The 22,357-nt window shown below is 39.0% G+C and overlaps 1 protein-coding gene across 1 annotated transcript in view; it reads left to right on the top strand.

Moving 5' to 3' along the window:
• PEPD (peptidase D) overlaps nt 1–22,357 on the top strand; it is a 221,362-nt gene that overhangs the window by 50,724 nt on the left and 148,281 nt on the right. The window contains exons 7-9 of the mRNA XM_084645129.1: nt 4,550–4,594; nt 17,411–17,486; nt 19,735–19,781. Coding sequence (XP_084501255.1) covers nt 4,550–4,594; nt 17,411–17,486; nt 19,735–19,781 — 168 coding nt within the window. The remainder of the gene's footprint in view (nt 1–4,549; nt 4,595–17,410; nt 17,487–19,734; nt 19,782–22,357) is intronic.

Here is a 22,357-nt window from a genome sequence, read left to right as displayed (position 1 = left end):
GAAAGGCCAACCTTAGATTGCCTTTGTCTTGCCAGTGATGAGCAGGTTCACTTTTATGTATCTGCAGAAATGAACCTCTAATAATGATTCACATTACCATTTCCTATAGTATAGCCATCACTTGTTCTCCTGTTTAACTTCAGACTGTACATTTTGAAGAACTAAAAAGCAGTTGGTATGTTAGCTGCAACTTGTAAAAGTACAGAATTGTTTGTCTTTGTAAATGTTTCTGTTCACTAATGAATACTCATGTGCGGTATCATAGTCCTCCATAGGGAGAAAAGTGTTTTTTAAATTGTTTACAGTAGGAGACTGCTTAGGAAACCTGGTTCCTGTTCATGCTTCCGAAACTTGCTTGATTTTTAACCTTGGACAGGTAACATAGCCTCTGCCTGTTTTCCCATCTGTAAAATAGGCACAGTGATTTACCTGCCTCACATGACTGTAATGAAACATAATGCTTGTAAAATGCTTTCTTATCTTGAGTATAAGCACTATAAAATAATACAGCTCAAACATCAGATTATGTTCATACAAACTACAGTGCTGTGGTTTAATTTAAAAAGGCATTGAATTAATCTTTTTTACTTACAAGACATATTGAAGTGTGATTTTTTTTTCAAAATTGTTTGATGTAAGAGATTCAGACATCTCCTTAAAAATTGTTGGAATGTTTGGTGCTTTCAGAATGTCACCTGTTGGTCTGACAGAGCAAGACTGACCTTTAGATTACTCTGCAAGGTTCCTCTCTCTGATGCAGGCCTAGTACATTTTTAGGAAGGGTTTGACATTTCATAATAGAGGGAGGGAGATTTGGTCTTGTGTCTTTAATTGATACGCTGACAAGTGTAAGATTTCTATAGTTTTTTTTATCATACATGCATGAAGAGTTTCTGATCAGCGTATTTTGTAAGCAGGAAAAGCATTTACAGTGGCTGCTTATTCAGGATACGTAGACTGACTTTTTGGAAATGCATGAAATTGCCATGTTTATTAAAGAACTGGGCACAAAATTAATTCTGTTTGGACATGCAGTTAAATATAATATATCTTAGCTGTGTTGATTAATTGGGGATATTAACACATGTTACAGATTGTATAGCCACAGCAAAATGTCAGTTTTTCTTCTCCCTCCAGTCCATGTGTCAGATTTTCCAAGTGTTGTCAATTTGCAAATTGCAGTGAGATTTAAAATTGGATTGGTTTATATGATCCTCTTAGCAGAAGGACAGCCGGGGGTTCATTTTTTTAGAGTATAATTGTTTGCTATCAAGTATAATCTAAACTTTTTAGAAGAATAAACTGGAATATTTATGTAATACTTTATATAAAATATTTTTGCTTCTCTGCTATTTGTGCATCCATATTAATGACTACATGTTCTTCCCCTTAGGGAAGTACCTTTACAGTGTAGTTTGTTCAGCTCCCTTATTGCTAATTAAAGTGAAGTATAATTTGAGTAATTAGTACGGGCGCCCTTGCAGTCATAAGTAGGGATAGCCTGCAGCCGTACTGCTTGTGTTGTGAGCCTGTCAGCATTAACAAAGGATTGAGCCAGGTCATTTCTTAGCTGATAGATTTCCAAGGATGAACTGTGTAGAATAGATGGTGCTGTTCCCTATGATTGAGCCAATTCCCCACCATTGTGTTCTAAGCTGCTATTCTGTACCTATCATTGTGGTATCTGCAACGCTATCTTTCAGGTCATGTCTACACTTAAAACGCTGCAGCAGTGTTGTAGCACTTTAATGAAGCTGCTCTACGCTGATGGGAGAGAGCTCTCTCGTTGGCGTAGTTAATCTGCCTCCTCAAGAGGCGATAGCTATGTTGGTGGGATAAGCTCTCTTGCCACCATAGCACTGTCTACATGGGGATGGGGGGGATGGGGGAAATAAGGAGGGATGGTTTGGTTGGTATAGCTACTGTTGCTCAGGAGTGTGGATTTTTCACACCCCTGAGTGACGTAGTTATACCAATATAGGTCTGTAGTGTAGACCAGACCTCAGATGAGAGATAAAACTGAAGTCCTGACTGTGACCTCTGGTCCCTTATTCATGCCATTCCTCTGTTTTCTGGCTTTTCCCACGTGCCTGCTGACCACAGCTGGTATTTAGGTGCCATATCTTAGGCAGTTGCCTCAACGTTGTGCTCTGGAATAGGTACTCTTCTCTACAAAGGTAGTGACTTCTGCAAATCTATTTAGTGACTCATCTGCCTCTGGCTTTTTTGTTCTCTCAGTCCTAAGTAGATCTTCTGAAAGAGGCTTATATTTCTTTTTGTTTCATTCAGTCCTTTGCATTTGGCTGCCTTTTTTGAGTTTGATCTCTTGTTTGGTTGGTTTGAGTAATTTTGCATCCTTGTATCTTTTGTTATGGTTATAAATTTAATAAGACAACCTCCGATTCACAGGAGAGCCAGTATGTTGGCTAACTAGATATGTATTTTCATCTTTCCTAGGTGCTTGCCTTCCCTGTCCTTTATGGTCTCTTAACCTTTCCCCTCAGAAATTGGGCTTTTTTTTTCTACTCATGTCATTGGCTGTTTTGTACTTGTCCATTAGAGAGACAAAGGTGGATGAGGTAATATCTTTTATTGGACCAACTTCTGTTGGTGAGAGAGACAAGCTGGGGCCAAACCTGAAGAAGATCTCTGTGTAGCTCAAAAGTTTGTCTCTTTCATGAACAGAAATTGATCCAATAAAAGATATTACTTCACCCACCTTGTCTCTATAATATCCTGGGACCAACATGGCTGCAGCGCTGTATTTGTCTCTGAAAGTTTAAATAGAGCTGCTAGTGCAACTTTCTGCCTTGTTACAATATCTCTTTGTGCTATTTTTCTTCATCAGTCTGCTCTGAGTTTGCATTTCATTTGTTGTATTGATGTCACTTATGTCATTTTCAGCTTATATCCTTTCATATCTTGTTTCCTTTAATCTCTCTTTAGGGGCATGGTGGAATACTCTTCAGCCAGAGATGGAATTCAATCTTTTGTTCATTGAACCTCTCTATATTAACTTTATTACCTTGTTCATCTGTTTTTCTCTGTGTACATTTGTGTTTAACTGGCTCTTGCGTCCCATGATTACTTCTGTATAGAACTACTTTAACAGCAGTTACTGGGATGATGTTCAGATGTTGTTCTTGAAGAAAATAAAACTAGACTCTTTCATGTTTCCAAGTGACCAGTTGTTTTCCATAATGATGCAGAATGCTGAATTGTGGTTTTCATGTTGTGGGGGTGTTGTGGGGGTGTCTAAATGAAGACCCTTAATATTGAATATGGTGCAACATGTAGTTGTATTTGTTGAAGTCTGAGATAAGTTGGCATTTTCTGTCTCATGCTCTTGAAGTAGGAATACAAAGCCCCTGACCCTCACATTTTTAGATTGTATCGGTTCATGAGCACATGTAGAAATAGTTTTGTTTGTTGTATTCATAGATTGATAGGTTATTGCTCTGCCATCTGAACCTCCAGACATTTAAAGGAACTAATCCCTTAAAAATTGGGTTTGTGCTTTTTTGGTGCCGTATGATATATATATAAAGAAGTCCTGAAAGGCGCGCGTGCGCACTTTTTTTTTTTTTTTTTTTTTAAATACTGTGGAAATGGTAAGAGGAACCTCTAGTCTGTTTTCCCTAGCTTCACTGAAAGGTCTATTGGGGTGGGACATCCCGGGGCATTTTTACTGTGAGCTCTCAAACGCTAATTGAAGAGCTCATGGCACGGGATTGTCCTTTTATTCAAAATGTTTAGTAGTCATTGAAATGAAGTGTTAACAACAAAAACAAAATCCCTTCTCCCTGCTTAATGTCTCAACCTTTACTCTGCTGGCTCTTGTAATATGAAATGACAACAACTGCTCTAGTTATCAGTCTTTGACAAGATGTAAATGTCTAATGTAGGAAACAAAGAGAGCCCCTCCTTCCACAGTGTCTTGAGAGGTGGTTGTGGGGAGTTGGAACCTTCACATTCCCTTTATGCATCACAGAGAAGCACAAAGAGGACACATCCTTTTTTATTTTTTCTCTGTGCAGTTCACCTTTGACAAGTTTGTTTAAATATTATTTGATTTCCCCAAGGTTTGAAACTGCTAAAGAACTTTAGGGATGAACATGAAACATTCACCATTTTAATTTTAGTCAAGTGTATTTGAGGGATAAAAATGGAAAATTATATTTTACCTATTTATAAAAAAATCTCACTCCTAGATAGGGACAACTAGCATGTATGCCCTCTGAGCCTGATCTTGAAAATGCTTTAACATGGGTTTAAATGTATACATATGATTAATCCCATTGACTTCAATGGGACTACTGACATGGGTAAAGATAAGCACATGCATTTGCAGGATTGGGAACCTAAATACGTTTTTAAAAATTATGATGCAGTACATTATTTGATAACTAAAACTGTACTAGTTATCATGTGCTCAGATGAGACACTATGTAAAATGCATTTTGGTATTGTGTTTAAAAAATTCTGGCATCCACAATTCATAGTATTGCTAGTTTTTAATTCTGGTGTGTTGTTGGGTTTTTTTTGTTAGATTTAATGTGAACAATAAAATTCTTCATCCTGAAATTGCGGAATGGTAAGTAGTTTATAACCTTTCTTTTCCTACGCCTTTTTTTGTAACTTGTTTATTTTATTACTTCTCCCAGCAGAATCTGGTAAATTCCTTATTGCATGTTTTACAGTAGACATTCCAACAGAAGCCTCTCCCTTTACTGTTTGACATTTTTTTATTCTTATGTTTCATGCTGGGAATGAAAATAACATGCAAAGATTTAGTTTTTACTTTCTTTTAAAAATCAACATTCTGTAACACCATAAGGAACAGAGAAGTTAAGTAACATTTAAAAGGTCTAGGCATTACTACAATGAATACCAAAGGAACTATTAATTTAAAACTTGATATAAGGGGTGCCATTTTATAAACATTGTTTTTACTTCCTTTAAGGTTTATTTTAATAGCATTAATTCTGATGAATTATTTTATTGTTCATATATATATCATATGTAATTCTAGAGGAACTCCATAGCAATCTATTTATATGTTAACACCAACCTAAGATAAACCAAATTATAAGGTGCCATAGAACATTAATGTTAATATTGCTTAATTTGTTACAATATTAGTTACAACACTTTGTAATATACGTAAGTTATAGTAACATACTATTTTGTCTTAGAAAGCTTTTGCGTTTTGGTACCCACGATTCCTCCATTTTAACAGTATCATTAATGTTGTCTTAACAACCGTTTTATAACTAAGGCTTTCTAGTTTTTCATTTAGCAAATTAACTGAAGAGACAGCAGAGTGGATTTTTGCTAATTAAATTGGTTTTTAACTAAGCATTTTAAATGTATTAGCGTGGAGCTGAGAAAACAAAACCTTACTTATGACAGATAAGCTACTTGTTTTTCAGAACCTTTAAAAAATAAACAGGAAAAATACATACTGCATCCTACTATTGCAGCTTAATATATTACAGGCTACTATACATTACTCTTATTAATAACTTGTGTTAATAATAAACATTACTCTAGTATGAATAATCTTCTGTACAGTAGTCCATGTACTGAAAAGAAGTGTGAAGTTGAAATTTGTCTTGAAGGCACCTGATTATTAACATATCAGAGTAATGGAAGCTTAATAAGCCAGATTCTTTGTTCTGTTGCATATTCATTTCACTACTTTGGTAGTGTAATAATGTTTTAAAAGAAAAAAAAGAACACTTTTTAGATAAAATAAAGCTGTATTAGAGTCATCAGTATGAGATGGAGATGTGCAGTAGCTGAGTTCCTCTTCTGCAGTTCCCGCACAATTTAGGAGAGGGAAAGTCTCTTAGTGCAGAAACCTGTGACAGCCGCATAAACATTTAGAGTATGGACTTATTTTTATATATATATATATATATGTACACACAGAAGAAGGAAGTTCCCATGCAGAAGCTTTAATAATTTAGAGTCAAGGTTTCTGAATTAGGTGCTTGATCTTGCAAGGTGCTAAACTCTCTATGAAATGCATAGAACACATTGGTAGTCACTGTGAAATCAATGGAGATACTCAAAATTAAACACAAGCTTAAGTGCCTTGTCATGATATAGACCAGTTCAGTGTGTATATCACTAATAGTTATGGCCCAAGATATACGTATTAATGAAGTTTAGGTTGAAAGAGTTCGTTATACATTTCAAAAAACTTCTTATAAATTGTTGCTTTTAATTTTCCCCCTCATTTTTCTGGTATTAAAAAAAGCTACAATCCATCCCCTGTTCCCCTTATCAAAGTAACATCTTGTTTAAAAAAATATTAAAGTTAAGTGTTGCCCAAGAGTGGGGCTGAACCCATGAGTTCTATATGAACTAGCATTGTCCTAATCCCTGGTTTCACACTGGTATATTGACCTGGGGTTGAACCTGGAGATTCAGGTAGTCACTGTTATACCTAGATTAGAGCAAACTGACTGGCTCTCATGATGTTAGTGTGACAGATATTGCAATCCCTTGTAATATTGTTGGGGACCATATTTTATTAAGTTTATGTATCATGGTGGTCCAAGGATTGTATGCAATGGGGGGGGGGTATCACAAGTCTTCCAGGAACCCAAAATAGTAGGGGGTGATTGAGGTGAATCACTTACGTTGCGAACATCTCCACAGAGATACCACCCCCTGAAGAGGCTTGCATATACTGGTTCAAACTGGGTTTTCCAGAGACCAACAGACCAAAAGAGGGCTTTTGATATAAAAAGGCTGGATTTAAATTTTCTCCTCCAGCAAATAGACAGGACCTTCAGTCAAAGGCGGGCCCCAACTCTTGTGGAAGGGTTGGAAGGACTTTTTCCCACTAGGACCCCATAAGACAGATGGGTGACTCCTGGTATATTTAAAGATGATGTGTTTAAATCTGTTCATTGTTTTTATTATGTTTCATCTGTAATGTTTTTTCCTTAAGAATAAATGTGCTTGTTTGTATGGTAATTTGTAACTACTGGCAATACGCTGTTCATAGCCCTCTGAGAGAAAGCCTTTAGCCAGACTGACTTAATGGGCGTATCACAGTGTAAACTGTGCAGACTTAAAGCCCCTGGTCAGAAGGACAATGAGCAGGTGATTTCAGAGACCTGAGACCTGACTGGGCATTCCCGGAGTGGGCAACAGAGGAGGGGATACAGGTGCAGTTACTCTGAAACTATGACAGCTAGCACTTCAGAATAAATGTCACAGACTGTTTGCGTGTGAGGCAGTCAGGGTTGGTATCATAGTACTGCAGTATTTCTTATATGAAGCAAGATTACTTCAAGCATTTTGAACGGGTACTTAGATAAGTCTACTATTAAACTCCTTTTCCATTTTCTTGTCCATGCAAATCTTGAGATTCAAAGATAATTTATAGGGTGAGAGAATTTATTTAGCAGTTCAGATAAACTTGACAGGTAATCCGTTAGCATGGCTGGAAGTTTAGAATAGAGTTGCTGAATATGTTTAGATAATGCTATGTTTTATATGTGGTCACTTTCTATTGCATAAATTTTCTGATCCAGATGTCCTTTTATATATTGCTCCACCACTGATTTGTTCATCTTAATGCATGCAAAATTATGGAGGTGCTCTTGTAGCTCCTTAGTTAAAGTTGCATTGTGATTTCCACTTCAGGCAGATGCTAAATCCTTCAAAAATATATATTAGTCTCTCAGAAGCATTCAAAGTATCTCTGTTGCAACAAGATCAAGATCCTTGGATTTGGGGCATTGCACATGGGAAAGGAGGGAATCACTTAAAGGAGCCTTCTACAAATGGCTACCTTTGGAAATTTACAGGAAGGAGTCTCATGATTCTGTGGGTCACTAAAGAATGTCAACAGGTGGCTGTCTGAAAATTGGTACCCCCCTTCTGAGACCACAGCTCAACAGCATCAGATTGAGGCTACAGTATGTGCAGGAGGGAGAGTAAAGGTAGATGAGGGATGTGAGGTGGAAGTGTAGGGGAGGAAATCAGAAGGAAAGTCTGAATTGAACTTGAAGAGATTGGTGGAGCTAGCAGTGGTGCAGAAAGAATCTCCTTTGTACTATATTGTACTTGAAAGCTAGAGAAGAACTTTGGACCTCAATTCTTTCCCAATTTAAAAAATAGCACTTGGTATGCTTTCTCAGGGCACATAGCTCTTCAGAAAATTCTACTGTAGTTGTCAGAGTTCAGGTTTTGTGTTCAGGTGTAATTGTAAAGGTGGTGTGTTCTTCATAACTTGGAAGCAAGTGTTTTTTGGGGGGTAAGGAGTCTAGCTGTTTGGGTGATATGGGATATGCACCAAGACTGCCTTAATTAATGGTTTCCTTGGCTTTTTCAGTTTGTACCTAAGCAACATTAGCTGGAAAGTAATACATTTTTGGAATGAAGAATATATTTTTTTAGAATATCGAATAGTTCGGGTCAATTGTATACTACATTTCGTGATGGGTGCACAAAAAGTCTTCTCCTTAAAGTTGAATTGATTAATTTGAGTTGTATTTTTCCATTGACATATTTACCCTTTCACATTTTAGCAAAAGCTACAACATTTTGTTTTCCATTATATTTGTTGGAGAAATCCCATTTTGTCAAAATTGGCAACTAAAGGTTAAATGGCTGAGCCTTCTGAACCAACAATAAATGTGAACTAGAATCTCCCACTGTCCTCTAACACCCTACTGGGACAAGGGTTCAGTACTGACAAGAGTGTATGATAAATTATGGATCGGATGTCCCCGATACTCTTTAAGCCTTTGTTTTCAGAGTTTTCTAATTAAACTGATTTATCACGCAATTTGAAAGATGAAACATATAAAAAGAACTTGACCTGAAAACTGAATGTATTTTAAATTTTTTTTGCAGTTATTGCAGAAGTTTTGTTTTAGATTATTTACATATCCAATACAATTTAAAACATACATTTAAGTGCTTTATTTAAAACGCCAGTTTAAAAATATAAAACATATATGCTGGATATGTAGTATACTTTAAATATTGAACCCCCTCTTCTCCCCCTGAAAAACACAACCCAGACACTAAACCTGTTTGACCTCATATGTCAATCAGAATGAAGTTTTTCTACAATTGCACAACGGGCTATTGTCAGTCTATAGTCCCAGTGTCCTTAATGCTGATCTCCACATCAATCATTTTATTGAAATAGAAATAAAGTAATTGCAATGAAACATTGTCACTGGATAAATGTGTCCCAGTTGGAACATGACTAAAAGTCATCCCTTTGCCTGGGTATTTATCTGACAGAAGCAGCTCATTACTCATAGTCACTGTTCTATTTCATTGCTTTTCTTCTTTAATTGAATAGAATCAAGCACTAAAAATACCAATTGTTATATAATGTTTGCAATAATTTTGGTATTTTAATAACTTGTAGTATATCTTAGAGGGGTTATCTGAACAGTGGGGGAGAAGCATTTAGCCGGCACCAGGCCCCACCGGGCACTGTTCCCTCTCCCTGGTGCCCAAGAAGTGGCAAAAGAAGAAGAGTCCCTCGGCACCAGAAGGGAGAGGGGCTTTGGGCAAAGGACTTATGTCAGGCCACATGCCCACCCTGGAGCTTCACGATGGTATTGCTGCAGTCAGACCCCCAAGCCCAGCCATGGATCTGCTTCTGACTCCCAGGAGCGGCAGGGGACCCTGGCTTCTCCTAGGGCCTTCATTGCCCTGCATTGCCATTGCATCTGTGGCCGGCTAAAGAACAAGTAGGCCGGCCACAGATGCCACACCAGGTGTCAGACTCAGCTAAGACCTCAACATCCAAGGGCAAGCTGGTCATGGGGCCACCTCATTAAGGCAGGGGAGCGTCCTCGGTCCCCGATTGCAGGCGTGGCTCCTCATCGCCACAGTCTAGGACACTGCCTCCGCATCCTCAGAAGGCCCACATCCCTGATGCTGTGCTTTCCCCCTATGAGGCATGGGACACTGGACTCAAAGCACCAGTCCCCATACCCTCGGTACCAGCAAACTTCCCACTAGATGTCGCCATGGCGCAGATCACCATCGCCTAGATGGTCTCCTAGGCATCCGTCCCCACTAGTGCGGGATCGCTTCCAGTCACAGCACCGGTCTCCACCTCCCCGGTACCGCTCGTCGGGCAAACACTGATCCTCGCCCTCTTCTCACCAATTGCTGATGAGGATCAGTCAGCAGTCTAAGGACTCCACAGCTCCACCCTGGTCACCAGAGGGGCAATGGTCCAGGAGTTCGCTCCCTCTCCAAGGAAGGGTGAATCACCGCCAACCCACGAGACCAGTATGGCATCCGCAGTGGTGGCATGGCAGCAGGGACACTGGTCTGACCAATGGCCATACTGGAATCTGTGGGGTGTGCCTGTAATGCTGGTCCCTTATTCCCACCTTTGCTCCCTGGTCGCCTTGGACAAACTGCCCCTGGCACCACCGGCACCGAAGTCGGAACACAGTGCCGAGTCCAACTCAGGGACAGCACAGCAGGCTCCAACGCCTAAGGAGCCATCCCTAGAGGAGGAAGGGGAACCGCCCCTTCCTCTGAGGTGTCTCCGGACGAAGCGGTAATGGTTCCCTCCCAAACTGGCAGTCCCCCTGACGACTTCAAGGAGCACAAGACCCTCCTTAAAAGGGTGGATACCAATTTAAACTTGGAGATTGAGGAGTCAGCAGAGGAGTCTGATGACCTCTTTAATGAGATATGTCATCCTCCATCCCAGCCTGGGTTGCGCTGCCTGTCCACCCAGGGGTCTTTAAGATTGCAAAATTGCTGTGGCAGACCCCCTCTTCCATTCTGCCTACTTCTAAAAAGGAGGGAAATAAGTACTACGTCCCTGCAAAGGGATCTGAATATCTGTACACGCACCCTCCAGCAGGGTCATTGGTCATGTCCACTGTTAACGAAAGGGACAGGCAGGAACAGGTGAGTGGCACGCCAAAAAGCAAAGATGCCAAGAGATTGGATTTATTTGGCAGGGAAATTTATTCAATGGCAATCCTTCCATTTTGGGTGTCTAACCACCAGCCCTGTTAGGCAGGTACAGTTTTAATCTATGGGACTCCCTTAGCAAATTCAAGGAGGCCCTCCCGCAGGACCGAGCCCAGATATTTGCCACTTTAGTGGAGGAAGGTGAAGCGGTAGGAAAAGGTGCCCTCCAGATGGCCTGGGACGCTACGGACTCAGCAGCCAAGGTTGTCGCCTCTGCAGTGGTAATGAGGTGCAGCTCTTGGTTACAGTCCTCTGGGTTATCCCAGGAGATGCAGACCACCATTCAGGACTTCCTGTTTGAGGGAGCAGGGCTCTTCTCTGTGCTCACGGACGCAAGGCTCCATGGCCTTTAACTTGGCCTGCCAAGCCTTCCTACCTCACATAAAAAGCAGGGTGGTACAGGTCCTGATGGACCGTACAGAGGCTATGTTCTATATCTACAAGCAAGGTGGAACCAGATCATCTGCCTTTTTGCCAAGAAGCCCTCAGGCTTTGGGACTTCTGTGTACAACACAACATACATCTCGTAGCCACACACCTCCCCGGGGCCAATTGCCTCAGCAGGACCTTCTCTTCTCACCATGAGTGGTCCTTCCATCCACAAGTTGTCAGCCTCGTCTTCCAGAGGTGGGGGACTCCCCAGGAGGACCTGTTCACATTCAGACAGAATAAGAAGTGCCATGTTTTCTGCTCGATTCAGGGGATTGACAGAGACTCACTGTCAGATGCTTTTCTGCTCCCAAAACAATGGTAGTCTTCTGCATCCGAACCTGACGGCGCTACACCTGGCGGCTTGGCTGCTGCGTGGTTAAATGTGGAGGAGCACGAGTGCTCGGCCGGTGTCTAATAGGTCCTGTTGGGCAGCAGAAAGCCCTCCACCAGATCAACTTACCTGACCAAATGGAAGCGGTTCGCTTGTTGGTCCTCAGATAAAGGCATTCGGCCCAAGCGGACCTCGCTGCAATTAATCCTGGACTACCTTCTGCATCTCAAGCTCCATGGCCTGTCCCTTTCATCTATTAAGGTCCTCTGGCTTCCTGTTCTCTCCTTCTCCTTTCCTGGAAAGTCACATTCTTGGTTGCAATAACATCTCTGAGTCTCTGAGATTAGGGCGCTTACCTCGGAACCACTCTTTACGGTCTTTTACAAAGACAATGTTCAGCTGTGACCATACCTGGCTTTCTTGCCACAGTTTCATGTGGGCCAGGACATTTACTTACATGTCTTTTTTCCATAGTCACATAATTGAAGAAAGAGACTAGGTTGCATTTCCTAGATGTTAGGAGAGCGCTAGCCTTCCACTTTGAAAGAACCAAGCCATTCCACAAGTCGATGCAATTGTCTGTCATGGTGGCTGACAAGATAAAAGGTTGTCCAGTATCTGTTCAAAGAATTTCTTCTTGGATCACTGCCTGCGTTCGCTGCTGCTGCGATCAGGCAAAGGTGCCCCCTCCTGCATTTGTAACCGCCCATTCAACCAGAGTGCAAGCCTCTGAGGCAGCTTTCCTACCCCAAGAGCCTATCTAGGACATCTGCAGGGCAGCTAACTGGTTGCCCGTCCACACATTCATGTCCCATTACACACTTACCCAGCAGGCCTCGGACGATGCTGGCTTCGGTAGAGCAGTGCTGCAAGCCACAAGACCGTGAATTCTGAGCCCACCTCTGAGGATACTGCTTGTGAGTCACCTAGAATGGAATGAACATGAGCAAGCACTTGAAGAAGAAAAAATGGTGACCTACCTTTTCATAACTGTTGTTCTTCAAGATGTGTTCTCATGTCTATTCCATTACCTGCCCTCCTGCCCCTTCTGTCAGAGTTGCTGGCAACAAGGAACTGAAAGGGCGTGGGACCAGCAGTGCCTAATATACCAGCACATGAGTGCAGCACTCAAGGGGGCGCCACAGCCGATTCTAGGGATACTGCTAGGCAAAAATTTCTGACGACTATGGATGTCAGTGCGCACACCTAAAATGAAATGGACATGAGCAACACATCTCGAAAAACAACAGTTATGAAAAGGTAGGTAACAATTTTTTACTCTCTTACTCAGCTTTAATTTTTTTTCATTGCTTTAATGAAAGTATTTCCATAGCATAGTAGTTTGCATTAATTCATTCTTCTAACTGAGTAATTATTATAAAATAAATTGTAACCTTAAACTCATAAAACCCAGTAAATTTAGATTTAGGGTTGTCCCAGATCTTTAATGCTGCTCCTTAGCATACTACTGGATATGGGAATTTTTATTGCAAGATTACATACTCCCTTATAATTATGGACTAATTTTTGAAGATACAATAAACAGCGTATGAAATATTTATATCAGATAATGCACATAAATAGGTTTGAAGAGTTAGAGTTTAAACTCTTTCTTTGAAGTTCTTAACACTTATTTGAACTGAATCCTAGAGAGAAAACTTAACTGACATAAATATAACACTATTGTGGAAAAAGTGGCTTTTGAAAATTAAATGTAGAACGTAACAGCAGAATTCTGAAAGGATCAAGGCAACTCAGTTCTGTGTGATTTTGTTGCTTATCTAGAGCCTCCATATATAGGCCAGTTGTAAATTCCTAGCACTTGCCCAAAATGCAAGACTTCAGATGAAGTGACCAAAGAGTGAGTTGCGCACACAGTTCAAAAAGATACATTTCTGCCATGGAAAGCAGCTAAGAGATTGACAAATGGATTTACATTAAATATAAATAGGATTGATATATTGCTTTGATTTTTTTACCCATATAGTTACTTTCCAAGGGACCCAGATCACTCGTACATTTTTGCACATACAAAGAGAAGCAAATAAATTAGAAAACAGGATGTTTATATGTCTCTGGAGACCAGAATACAGCATCTAAGGAATTCACAATTAAGTTATACCGTAGCCATGCTAATGACTTGTTTGGATCACTTCATTAATAGAGAGTAGGTTCTTGGTATGTTGGGCATGACAGTTTTGAAATTTAGCCAATTGAAAAGTTAAAATTAGTTTCAGGCACCACAGTGTTTCTATTTTAAAGTTTTTCTCTCCCCTATTGCTGTGTGAAAGACCCACAAAGAGGAGAAACTGCCTATGCAGAAAGTGCATATAAAAGCATAAAGTATATGTATGAGTGAATAGGGGCGATAGGGAAAAAATCTTTCTCTATTCTAGTTTTAGTAATTATAGGTTACATCTAACAGTAGCTTTTTTAAAAAAAAAATCATACACGTGTGTGGAATTTTTTTAATTGACTGCTTTCAGTAATTTAGCTGTTAGTTTGAGGCTCAGTTTACATACCAACTATGTATATTCTGCAGTTGCATTAGCTTGAGCCAGTAAGCGATTTTTTCCCCATTCAAATATCAATGCAAGTATGCATATTTGGCCACAAGCTGTTTTTAATAGGATGCTTAAGTGCATATATAGTACACAAGTACAATATTTTCTTCTCCTTACTAAGGATAATTATCTTAAAAAGTATAAATATTAATAATTGAGAATAGTAGGACTTTCACCATTTGGCTTTTCTTGCAATGTGAAACTCACTGCTCTTTACAGAAAGCCAGAGAAACTGGACTTTGTGCAGGGAAATGACTACGGGCTTAGAGGAAGAGAAAGGAATATCGTGCACCCAAAGCCCACAAAGCAGGCTGAAGCCCCTCCATGGTTGCTACCCTAATCTGCTGGTTGGAATATAGTCAGCTGTCCTTCTGCAATCCATACCTGGAGGTTTTGAGCCATGTAATCATAAATTTGGTAGCCTAACAACCCCATCTGAGGAAGTTTTTTGCGGTCTTTTATAGATCACCACTACCACCACCACTGTGGCTTGAGGTGCAGAGGCCTCTGGGCAGTTGCACTGCCTGCAACCTCCCCTCATGGCAATCAAAAGCAGCACTTGTGTAGTGCGGAGGGCCTTGTGATGGCTCTCCAAGTGAGTGGATATTTCCTTACAGTTGCAGTGTTTAAATACCTAGAAACAAGGGTGGCAAATGCCACAGAAATGCCTATAAATAAAACTAATGCTAAATATGATCTCCTTTATGCAAAAGACAACATAAAAGTTATCATGCAAAGCAGAACATAAAGTTTTAAATAAATGTCTTGACAATAAAGCTTTGTGATCTATTCTGGTAGAGTGGGCTTTAGTCCATACTGTTTGTATATGTAGTTGAGCAGTTAGTAATTTGTCAGGAGCTGATCGCAGTAGAGATTAGACATTAAACTATGAAATAAACTATTTGTGAGGCACCTACAGATTACAGATGTATACTGTATATTGAAAGCAATAAAAAGGCAGATCAAACAGGTCTTAAATTGTCCGACTAGCACCTTTGGTACTCCAAAGAACACTATCAGAAATCAATAAACTGTTACTCCCTCAATCTAACAAGAATATAGTTAAATTGCTATTCCATGTCCCTTCTCCAAAATAGAGCAATTAATCTCCTCATCTGTACTTGGAATGGGAATATTTTATACCATTCTAGAATTATTCTTCTGGTTTTTCATCCATTCTAAAACACTATTTTTGAATGTATCAGAGGGGTAGCCGTGTTAGTCTGGATCTGTAAAAGCTGCAAAGAGTCCGCTTATGCTCCAATACGTCTGTTAGTCTATAAGGTGCCACAGGACTCTTTGCTGCTATTTTTGAATGGTTTATGCCAGTGGTAAAATTCTCATTGTGCTTAATAATTATTTTGTGTTATTTCCTAAGCTGTCAAGAAAAATCTAACCTATTCCCCTTTACCATGTTTCTGTTTATAATAGAATTTCAATCTGTATCAGCAGTTTTATGAAGGTGCCTTGATTGTCACCAATAAATATTATTTGTGAATGAAATGCACTATGTCCCGCCATCTCAAATAATTCTTGATTTGCAGTCAAATCTATGGAGAACTTCTCCTGTCACACACATGTTGGATGAATAAACAATTTCTGAGTTTCATTAAAGCAAGCCACGGGAGCACAAATATTTAGGCTTGGCAGAATTCAATTTTTAAAAAAATAATGTTGACAAATAAGGCTGATTATTTTTAAACATTTTTTAAGATTTTTATTGACTTAAATTTTCACAGTTTTGGATAATTGTTAGGAGGCAGGCAAGTATTTAATGACAGCAGACATTGAGATTTGAAAACTTAAAGCTTTATAACTCTTAAAACAGATATTTTCAACATATAAAATACACAAATTAAATATTCTTAAATCAATAAATTTTCATTGGTTTGTGTGTGTGTATGGTAAAACTGATATTTACCAACATTTATTGATTTAAAAATCTAATCCTTCCAAGCCTACAAATGTAGATACTGTTATTCCAAAATAGCATAAACACAGCAAGGTTAAAATAAAAAGGGTAAATGTGACAATTTCAGTACATTGTTGAATTATGATAATTTACAATCAATGCACGCTTAAGTTAAATTTGAAAACAAAACTTAAAGATGTCCACAAAACTCAATAGATATAGTTCTAATATGGGCAGTGCTCTCTGCTTTGACAGTATAAAAAATGCATTTTAGGGTTGCTTTTGAGATGAACATATGAATGGTGTGAAAACATGAAATCCTTAATGTGTAAAAAAGAATGCAGTTTTAATGGAAGAATATGCAATTACCTGCACAGTGTAGATCATATCAAAGTTACTTTTTTTTACTTGAAACATGCAATAAAAAGCACCATAGCCTGTAATTAAAAGTATATTTTTAACTAATCTCAAGAATTTTGAGTCATGAAACTCATAAGTGTATACACATACAATATTCTATACCAGAGTATTGCTTGGAAACAAGAACTCTGTCAGGAAACAAATACATAAAGAGAATGGGTAGAGTGGCCTTAGTTACTTTTTTCCTTTTGTTTTTGGGATCTCATATACTCTTTTATATCAAATGACCATCTTGTTTGTTTTTTCTTTGATGCACTGAAAATAAAAAGGAGTTTGGGTTGTGCTGCATACAAGCACATGGAGCCATGGGAAATTCCATTATGTAAAACAGTTTTGTATTGTGTTAAAAATAAATAAGGTGTAGAAATGTTCTGTTTGAAATAGTGTTTGAGACATAACTTAGAGAAAAGCAATTCATTTTTGTAGTTAATGTACACTGTTAGAAAATGTTGATTGGGCAAAATTTATGCTCAATATTATTAAAATAATGCAAGTCTGTTAAAATGCATGTGACTTCCTTTGCAAGCTTGCTGTGTTAATGACAAATTAATGCCAACAAAACATTTTCATCGAAAAATGTTCCTTATGTCCTGTTACTTATAATATCATTTCACTTTTGAAGCATATTTGGTCCAATTCTAACATAGGTTTATATTATTTCACTTGGTTATTTTTTTTGTTTGTTTTATTCTGTTGTTAGTCTGCTGACTTGCATGAAAAATGACTAACCTAACCTCATTCCTTGTATTCTTTTCTTTGAAGTCGGGTGATTAAGACAGACATGGAGTTGGAAGTTCTGCGGTACACCAATAAAATATCCAGTGAAGCTCATAAAGAGGTAATGGATCCTTTACTGTTAATAATTTTTGCTCTTAGTGTAACTGTAGTATTCAGAAAATGTTCCCATCAACCTGAATTGCTTAGTAATGAAATAATGGAAGAGTTGGATAGAAAGAGGAGGATAATAGCCCTCCTATTATAACCCTATAATACACCTTACATTGTCCTTGAGCTCACTGGCTCACTTATGATGTGGAGGAAATGAAGTTTTTGGGGGGCAGGAGGCTGGAGTGTCAGTGGATGGTGACTGTTTGCAATCTATGTAGTTACTATGTTCAGGTATACTCCCATGCACTTGTGGAGGAGGCAAACAGGTTTCTAGCCTGTTCCATTGTGAGGTCAGAATTTTGGAGGCTGTGCACAGTCTGCATAGTCCGGATTGCTTGTAGCCTGAGACAGTCAGCAGTTGCTCTTTGTGAGAGTTTTTCATTGCCTTTGGTAGAGAATATTGATCAGCTCAGCAGAGGATGAGCCCCTCATTGTTGAGACTGTCAGATTGGGATAGGGCAAATGCCCGCCCATGCTCGGTTGAATGTCAGGAGGAATTTTAGCTCAGACCCACTGTTTCAATTGAGGTCTTTGGGAGTGAGTCTGTCTCAGTTGCTAACTTCACACAACACTGGGCCAGCAGTAAGACTTTCAGTCAAAGGCCATAAGTTGTTGACATTTTTATACTATTATAGCATGTGAATTTCTTCTCTGAGGAGAGAAGTCAATGACAGACTCCAGTGAAGCCTGCCGCTACATGGTTGTCTGGTCTTAATTCTCCTCTGGGTTCTTAATTTAATTCACTTGCAGCCAGGAGTTTTAGCATAATGTTCCCCCTCTTGGAGCCTAATTTATTAAGTCCACACAAAATATACAGTTCTTTTGGCCCTTATAGTCTGAAACCCTTCTTTTGTCCTCATTTCCCTTACTTCCGAATTTCAAACTCCTCCCCTGTCTGCTGCCCAGTTCCCTCTGATTATCCCTGCTTTGGCCTCATAGCCTCTCTGAAGAGACTTTCTCATAGCTCTTTTCCTAGCCCCACTCCATGGGCCCAAACGTCTTTTGCCCTTGGGACACGGTCTCCAGAGTGCTCCTTTCTGGAATGCTCTTGACTCCTGGGAGACTTCCCTAGACCAGGGGTTCTCAACCTTTTTCCCCCCCCCCCGAGGCAAGCCCCTTCTCTCCCCCCCAACATTCTATAAAAACTCCACAGCTCATGTGTGCCACCAGAACTGGTTTTCTGCATAAAAGCCAGGTTTGGCATTAGGGGGTAGCAAGCAGGGCAATTGCCTGGGGCCCCAGACCACAGGGGACCCCGCAAATCTAAGTTGCTCAGACTTCGGCTTCAATCCCAGGTGGCAGGGTTCAGGGCCCTGGGCTTCAGCCCTGCACAGCAGGGTTTCAGCTTTCTGCCCTGGGACCCAGTGAGTCTAACACTGTCCTTGCTTGGTGGACCCCCTGAAACCTGCTTGTGGCCCCCTAGGGGGCTGTGGACCCCTGGTTAAGAACCACTGCCCTAGACCACTAATATCCTGGCTGGCCACAGCAGAGCGTCCTTTCTCCTCACTCTAGGATCCCTCTTTGAGCTAAGAGCACTTATTTTTAATTCTCAGCAGGTGATCACTTGATTCAATCACCTGATTATCATCCTCCTTTTAACAATTCTGTCCTTTCTGAGATTTTTATCTCTAGCAGCTAGCTGCCTAAAACCTTCATAATAAAGGCAACGGTCAATGAAAGAAAACTGCTAAAATAAAATATCTCAATGAACATCTTCGTTTCAGATAACAAAATCCAGATATGGAATCTCTTGTGGGGAGAAAAACCACATGTCAACTTCAGTTACTTTTTTCAGTGATTATAGTATTGTAATTAAATTATTTTTAAAGCTGTTCCATATTTCACTTCCTTCTGTGTTTTACAAAAGTGAACCCAAATCCAACAGAGCTTTCAGAATTAAGTTTTGACTTGGTAGTATTTTGATTATCCATGTCACTTTATTCAGGTACACTTAAAACTACTGAGCTTATTTTATTGCATGAAATTGAAACTATTCATAACTATTAAAATAATAATAGAGTTTGATTTCTAACCTGATTTTTCATATATTTCTAATTATATTTTTAATATAGATGTATAGGTAAATGATGTATATAATATATTTTTAAAATATAGGTTCTCTGAAAATCAGTCATAAGTGATATTATCTTAATATACCTTCTTACTAAGAATGTCCCATGTTAATATGTATTCCATAGGTAATGAAGGCAGTAAAAGTGGGTATGAAAGAATATGAGATGGAGAGGTAAGAGCTCCTCTTTCTGCATTTTTGATAAAAATAGAAAAAAGTATTTATGTTAACAGGAAAAGCAATATTGTTGACTGAAGGGAGATTGAGAGCTCATTGCTGTTTCAAGATTGTGTCTGAAGCATTATTTTTATTATTTACCAGAAGCATTTGATCAGTTTCAGCCATGTCTTTGATGGTGGTTGATTATCTTTGGATATGATTTAGTGCAGAATAATTCTGTTCTTAGACTTTCTGTAATTTACAGAAACTTTACAAAATAGCCGTATTATTGCTTGAATGTATCCAATAAAAGTTTTAGGGGTAAACGTTGCCATTATGCCTGTTATGCTTACAGGGCTACATATGAGTATTTGAGGCGCTCATAAAATGTTCCGAGGTGCTCAGTTACATTTCAGCTACAATTAGAGGCAGCCCTGCTTACCCTATGGTAAGCACAGGTATGCTTGACCTGTGATGGAAGGATGAGGGGCTCATCCTCTTACTCTCACATTAGCTAGTGGGTATTATCACATTTCTTGAGACAAATCATTTGGAGTATTGTGCATGTACCTATGTATTCACTAATAACATGCACTATGTGGTACATTATTTCTGTCTTTTGACCTTGCCTGAAACCATAATGAAGCTTGTCATACAGTATACTAGGAATAATGCAACAAATGAAATCTGAAGCTAGAAGGCAACAGTGTTTACCAAACCACCGAAAGAAAAGGTGAATTTGAAATGGGAGCATTTTAGGATGGTACCAGATTTAGAGTACTGGACAGCCATTTAAACAAGGGATTGACTTCTGTTAATTGAACAGACTAGTGGCATGTCTAGATATGAAGGTGATAAATTTTCAACTTCTTTATCACAAGTTTCATCCATTACTCATCAGCAATGTAACTGTCCTCAAAATTGCTTTATAAAAATGTCCATTGTAGCAATAATATTTACACAGTGCTTTCCATCTTCAAAGTGCTTACAAATTGTGAGATATTTTTCAGACATCTGTCTTTCTTGACAGTTGTCTGCAGATTCCAGAATGACTTGTATTTTTCTATACTACAGAAGTCAACTGCAGGTCAAAATAAGGATTTTCTGTTATTCAGCAACAAGCAGCTTGCACCCTGCAACTTAATCTATCAGAAATATATACCTTAGATAGTAGCACAGATTCATTGCTATGTAAGGTTTCAGAGTAGCAGCCGTGTTAGTCTGTATTCGCAAAAAGAAAAGGAGGACTTGTGGCACCTTAGAGACTAACCAATTTATTAGAGCATAAGCTTTCGTGAGCTACAGCTCACTTCCTCAGATGCATATCATGGAAACATATCCACGATATGCATCTGAGGAAGTGAGCTGTAGCTCACGAAAGCTTATGCTCTAATAAATTGGTTAGTCTCTAAGGTGCCACAAGTCCTCCTTTTCTTATTGCTATGTAAGTTATCAGAATTATCATCAAAGCAGATCAAACTTTCTTTAAGAGAATAAAGAAGTTTGTCTGCTTGAAGAAGTTATTTTTCACTCTCCCACACCCGCATCCAAGGAATTTAGTTATCACTCTGATGGCTTTCTGAACTATTTTTGCCAAATTCCACCTTTGTGTACATGTGCACAAATCCGATCAATGGCTGTAGGTTTTGTGTGAAGATGTTTGAAAACAGACTCTGACCCTTACATATATATGTCTTGGCAAACTGCTTTATAAAACACTTTTTTCATATTGCTTTACTGTGTGTGTATCTGTGTGAACACATATGATCTACACCTGCCTTCTGGCAGGAGGAATGGGGTAGCCATGCTAGCTCTTTTCCCCTCCTTTCAGGTCCTGAGGGGTTGTCTTTCCCTTGGTATTTTGATCAAATATCCCTCCCTCTGAGATGTAGGGGATAGCAGAAAGTTTTATAATACTCTAGAAAACTTCTTATATAATAAGCAATATAAAGAGAGTATATTTCCATTTCTGTGATTTTTGGATCATTCTCTGAGAATTAATTGGAAGGAAGTATAGTAAATCATGGTAAACTCTCTAGATAATCATCCTTTTTTATTACAAGGGTGGAAAGCTAACTTCATAAATATGCTGAAAATATTCTGTATGATTAAGGCTTAGTGAATGATGTTAAACCAGTAACACATTAGTACAGAGGTATATCAAAATATCAGCATATTTAACTTCAGGCACAGTCAACCCCCCTTTTTTTAACTTGTTGTTCTTTAAGTTTAATAACTGATCAGTTAACTTTAGAGAGACAGTCATGCCACTTATCTACAAATAGTGATTCAAAGCATGCTCAGTTGAACATAAAACTGTTTCTGTAGATCATGCTTTGGATTTGCTCTGACATTGTTAATTAATAATTGTGATTATCTGGTATTTTAATTGAAAAAGCTCTTTACGATCAAGTTGTAGTACAGCTAATACATTATGTTGAACTACAACAAAAGGTTACCAGAGATCTGTTTAGCATGGGAGGAGACGTGAGGAAGTAATAAAAGCCCAGCAGTTCAGTCAAGCTGTCCTACATTAATGTACTGTATCTATAAAACTATTTCAGCTGAAAGTGCTAATTAGGAAGCTACGA

The sequence above is a fragment of the Lepidochelys olivacea genome (assembly GCF_965140295.1).
Source record: "Lepidochelys olivacea isolate rLepOli2 genome assembly, chromosome: 12".
Taxonomy (NCBI): domain Eukaryota; kingdom Metazoa; phylum Chordata; order Testudines; family Cheloniidae; genus Lepidochelys; species Lepidochelys olivacea.
This window is presented reverse-complemented; position numbering and strand designations above follow the sequence as displayed.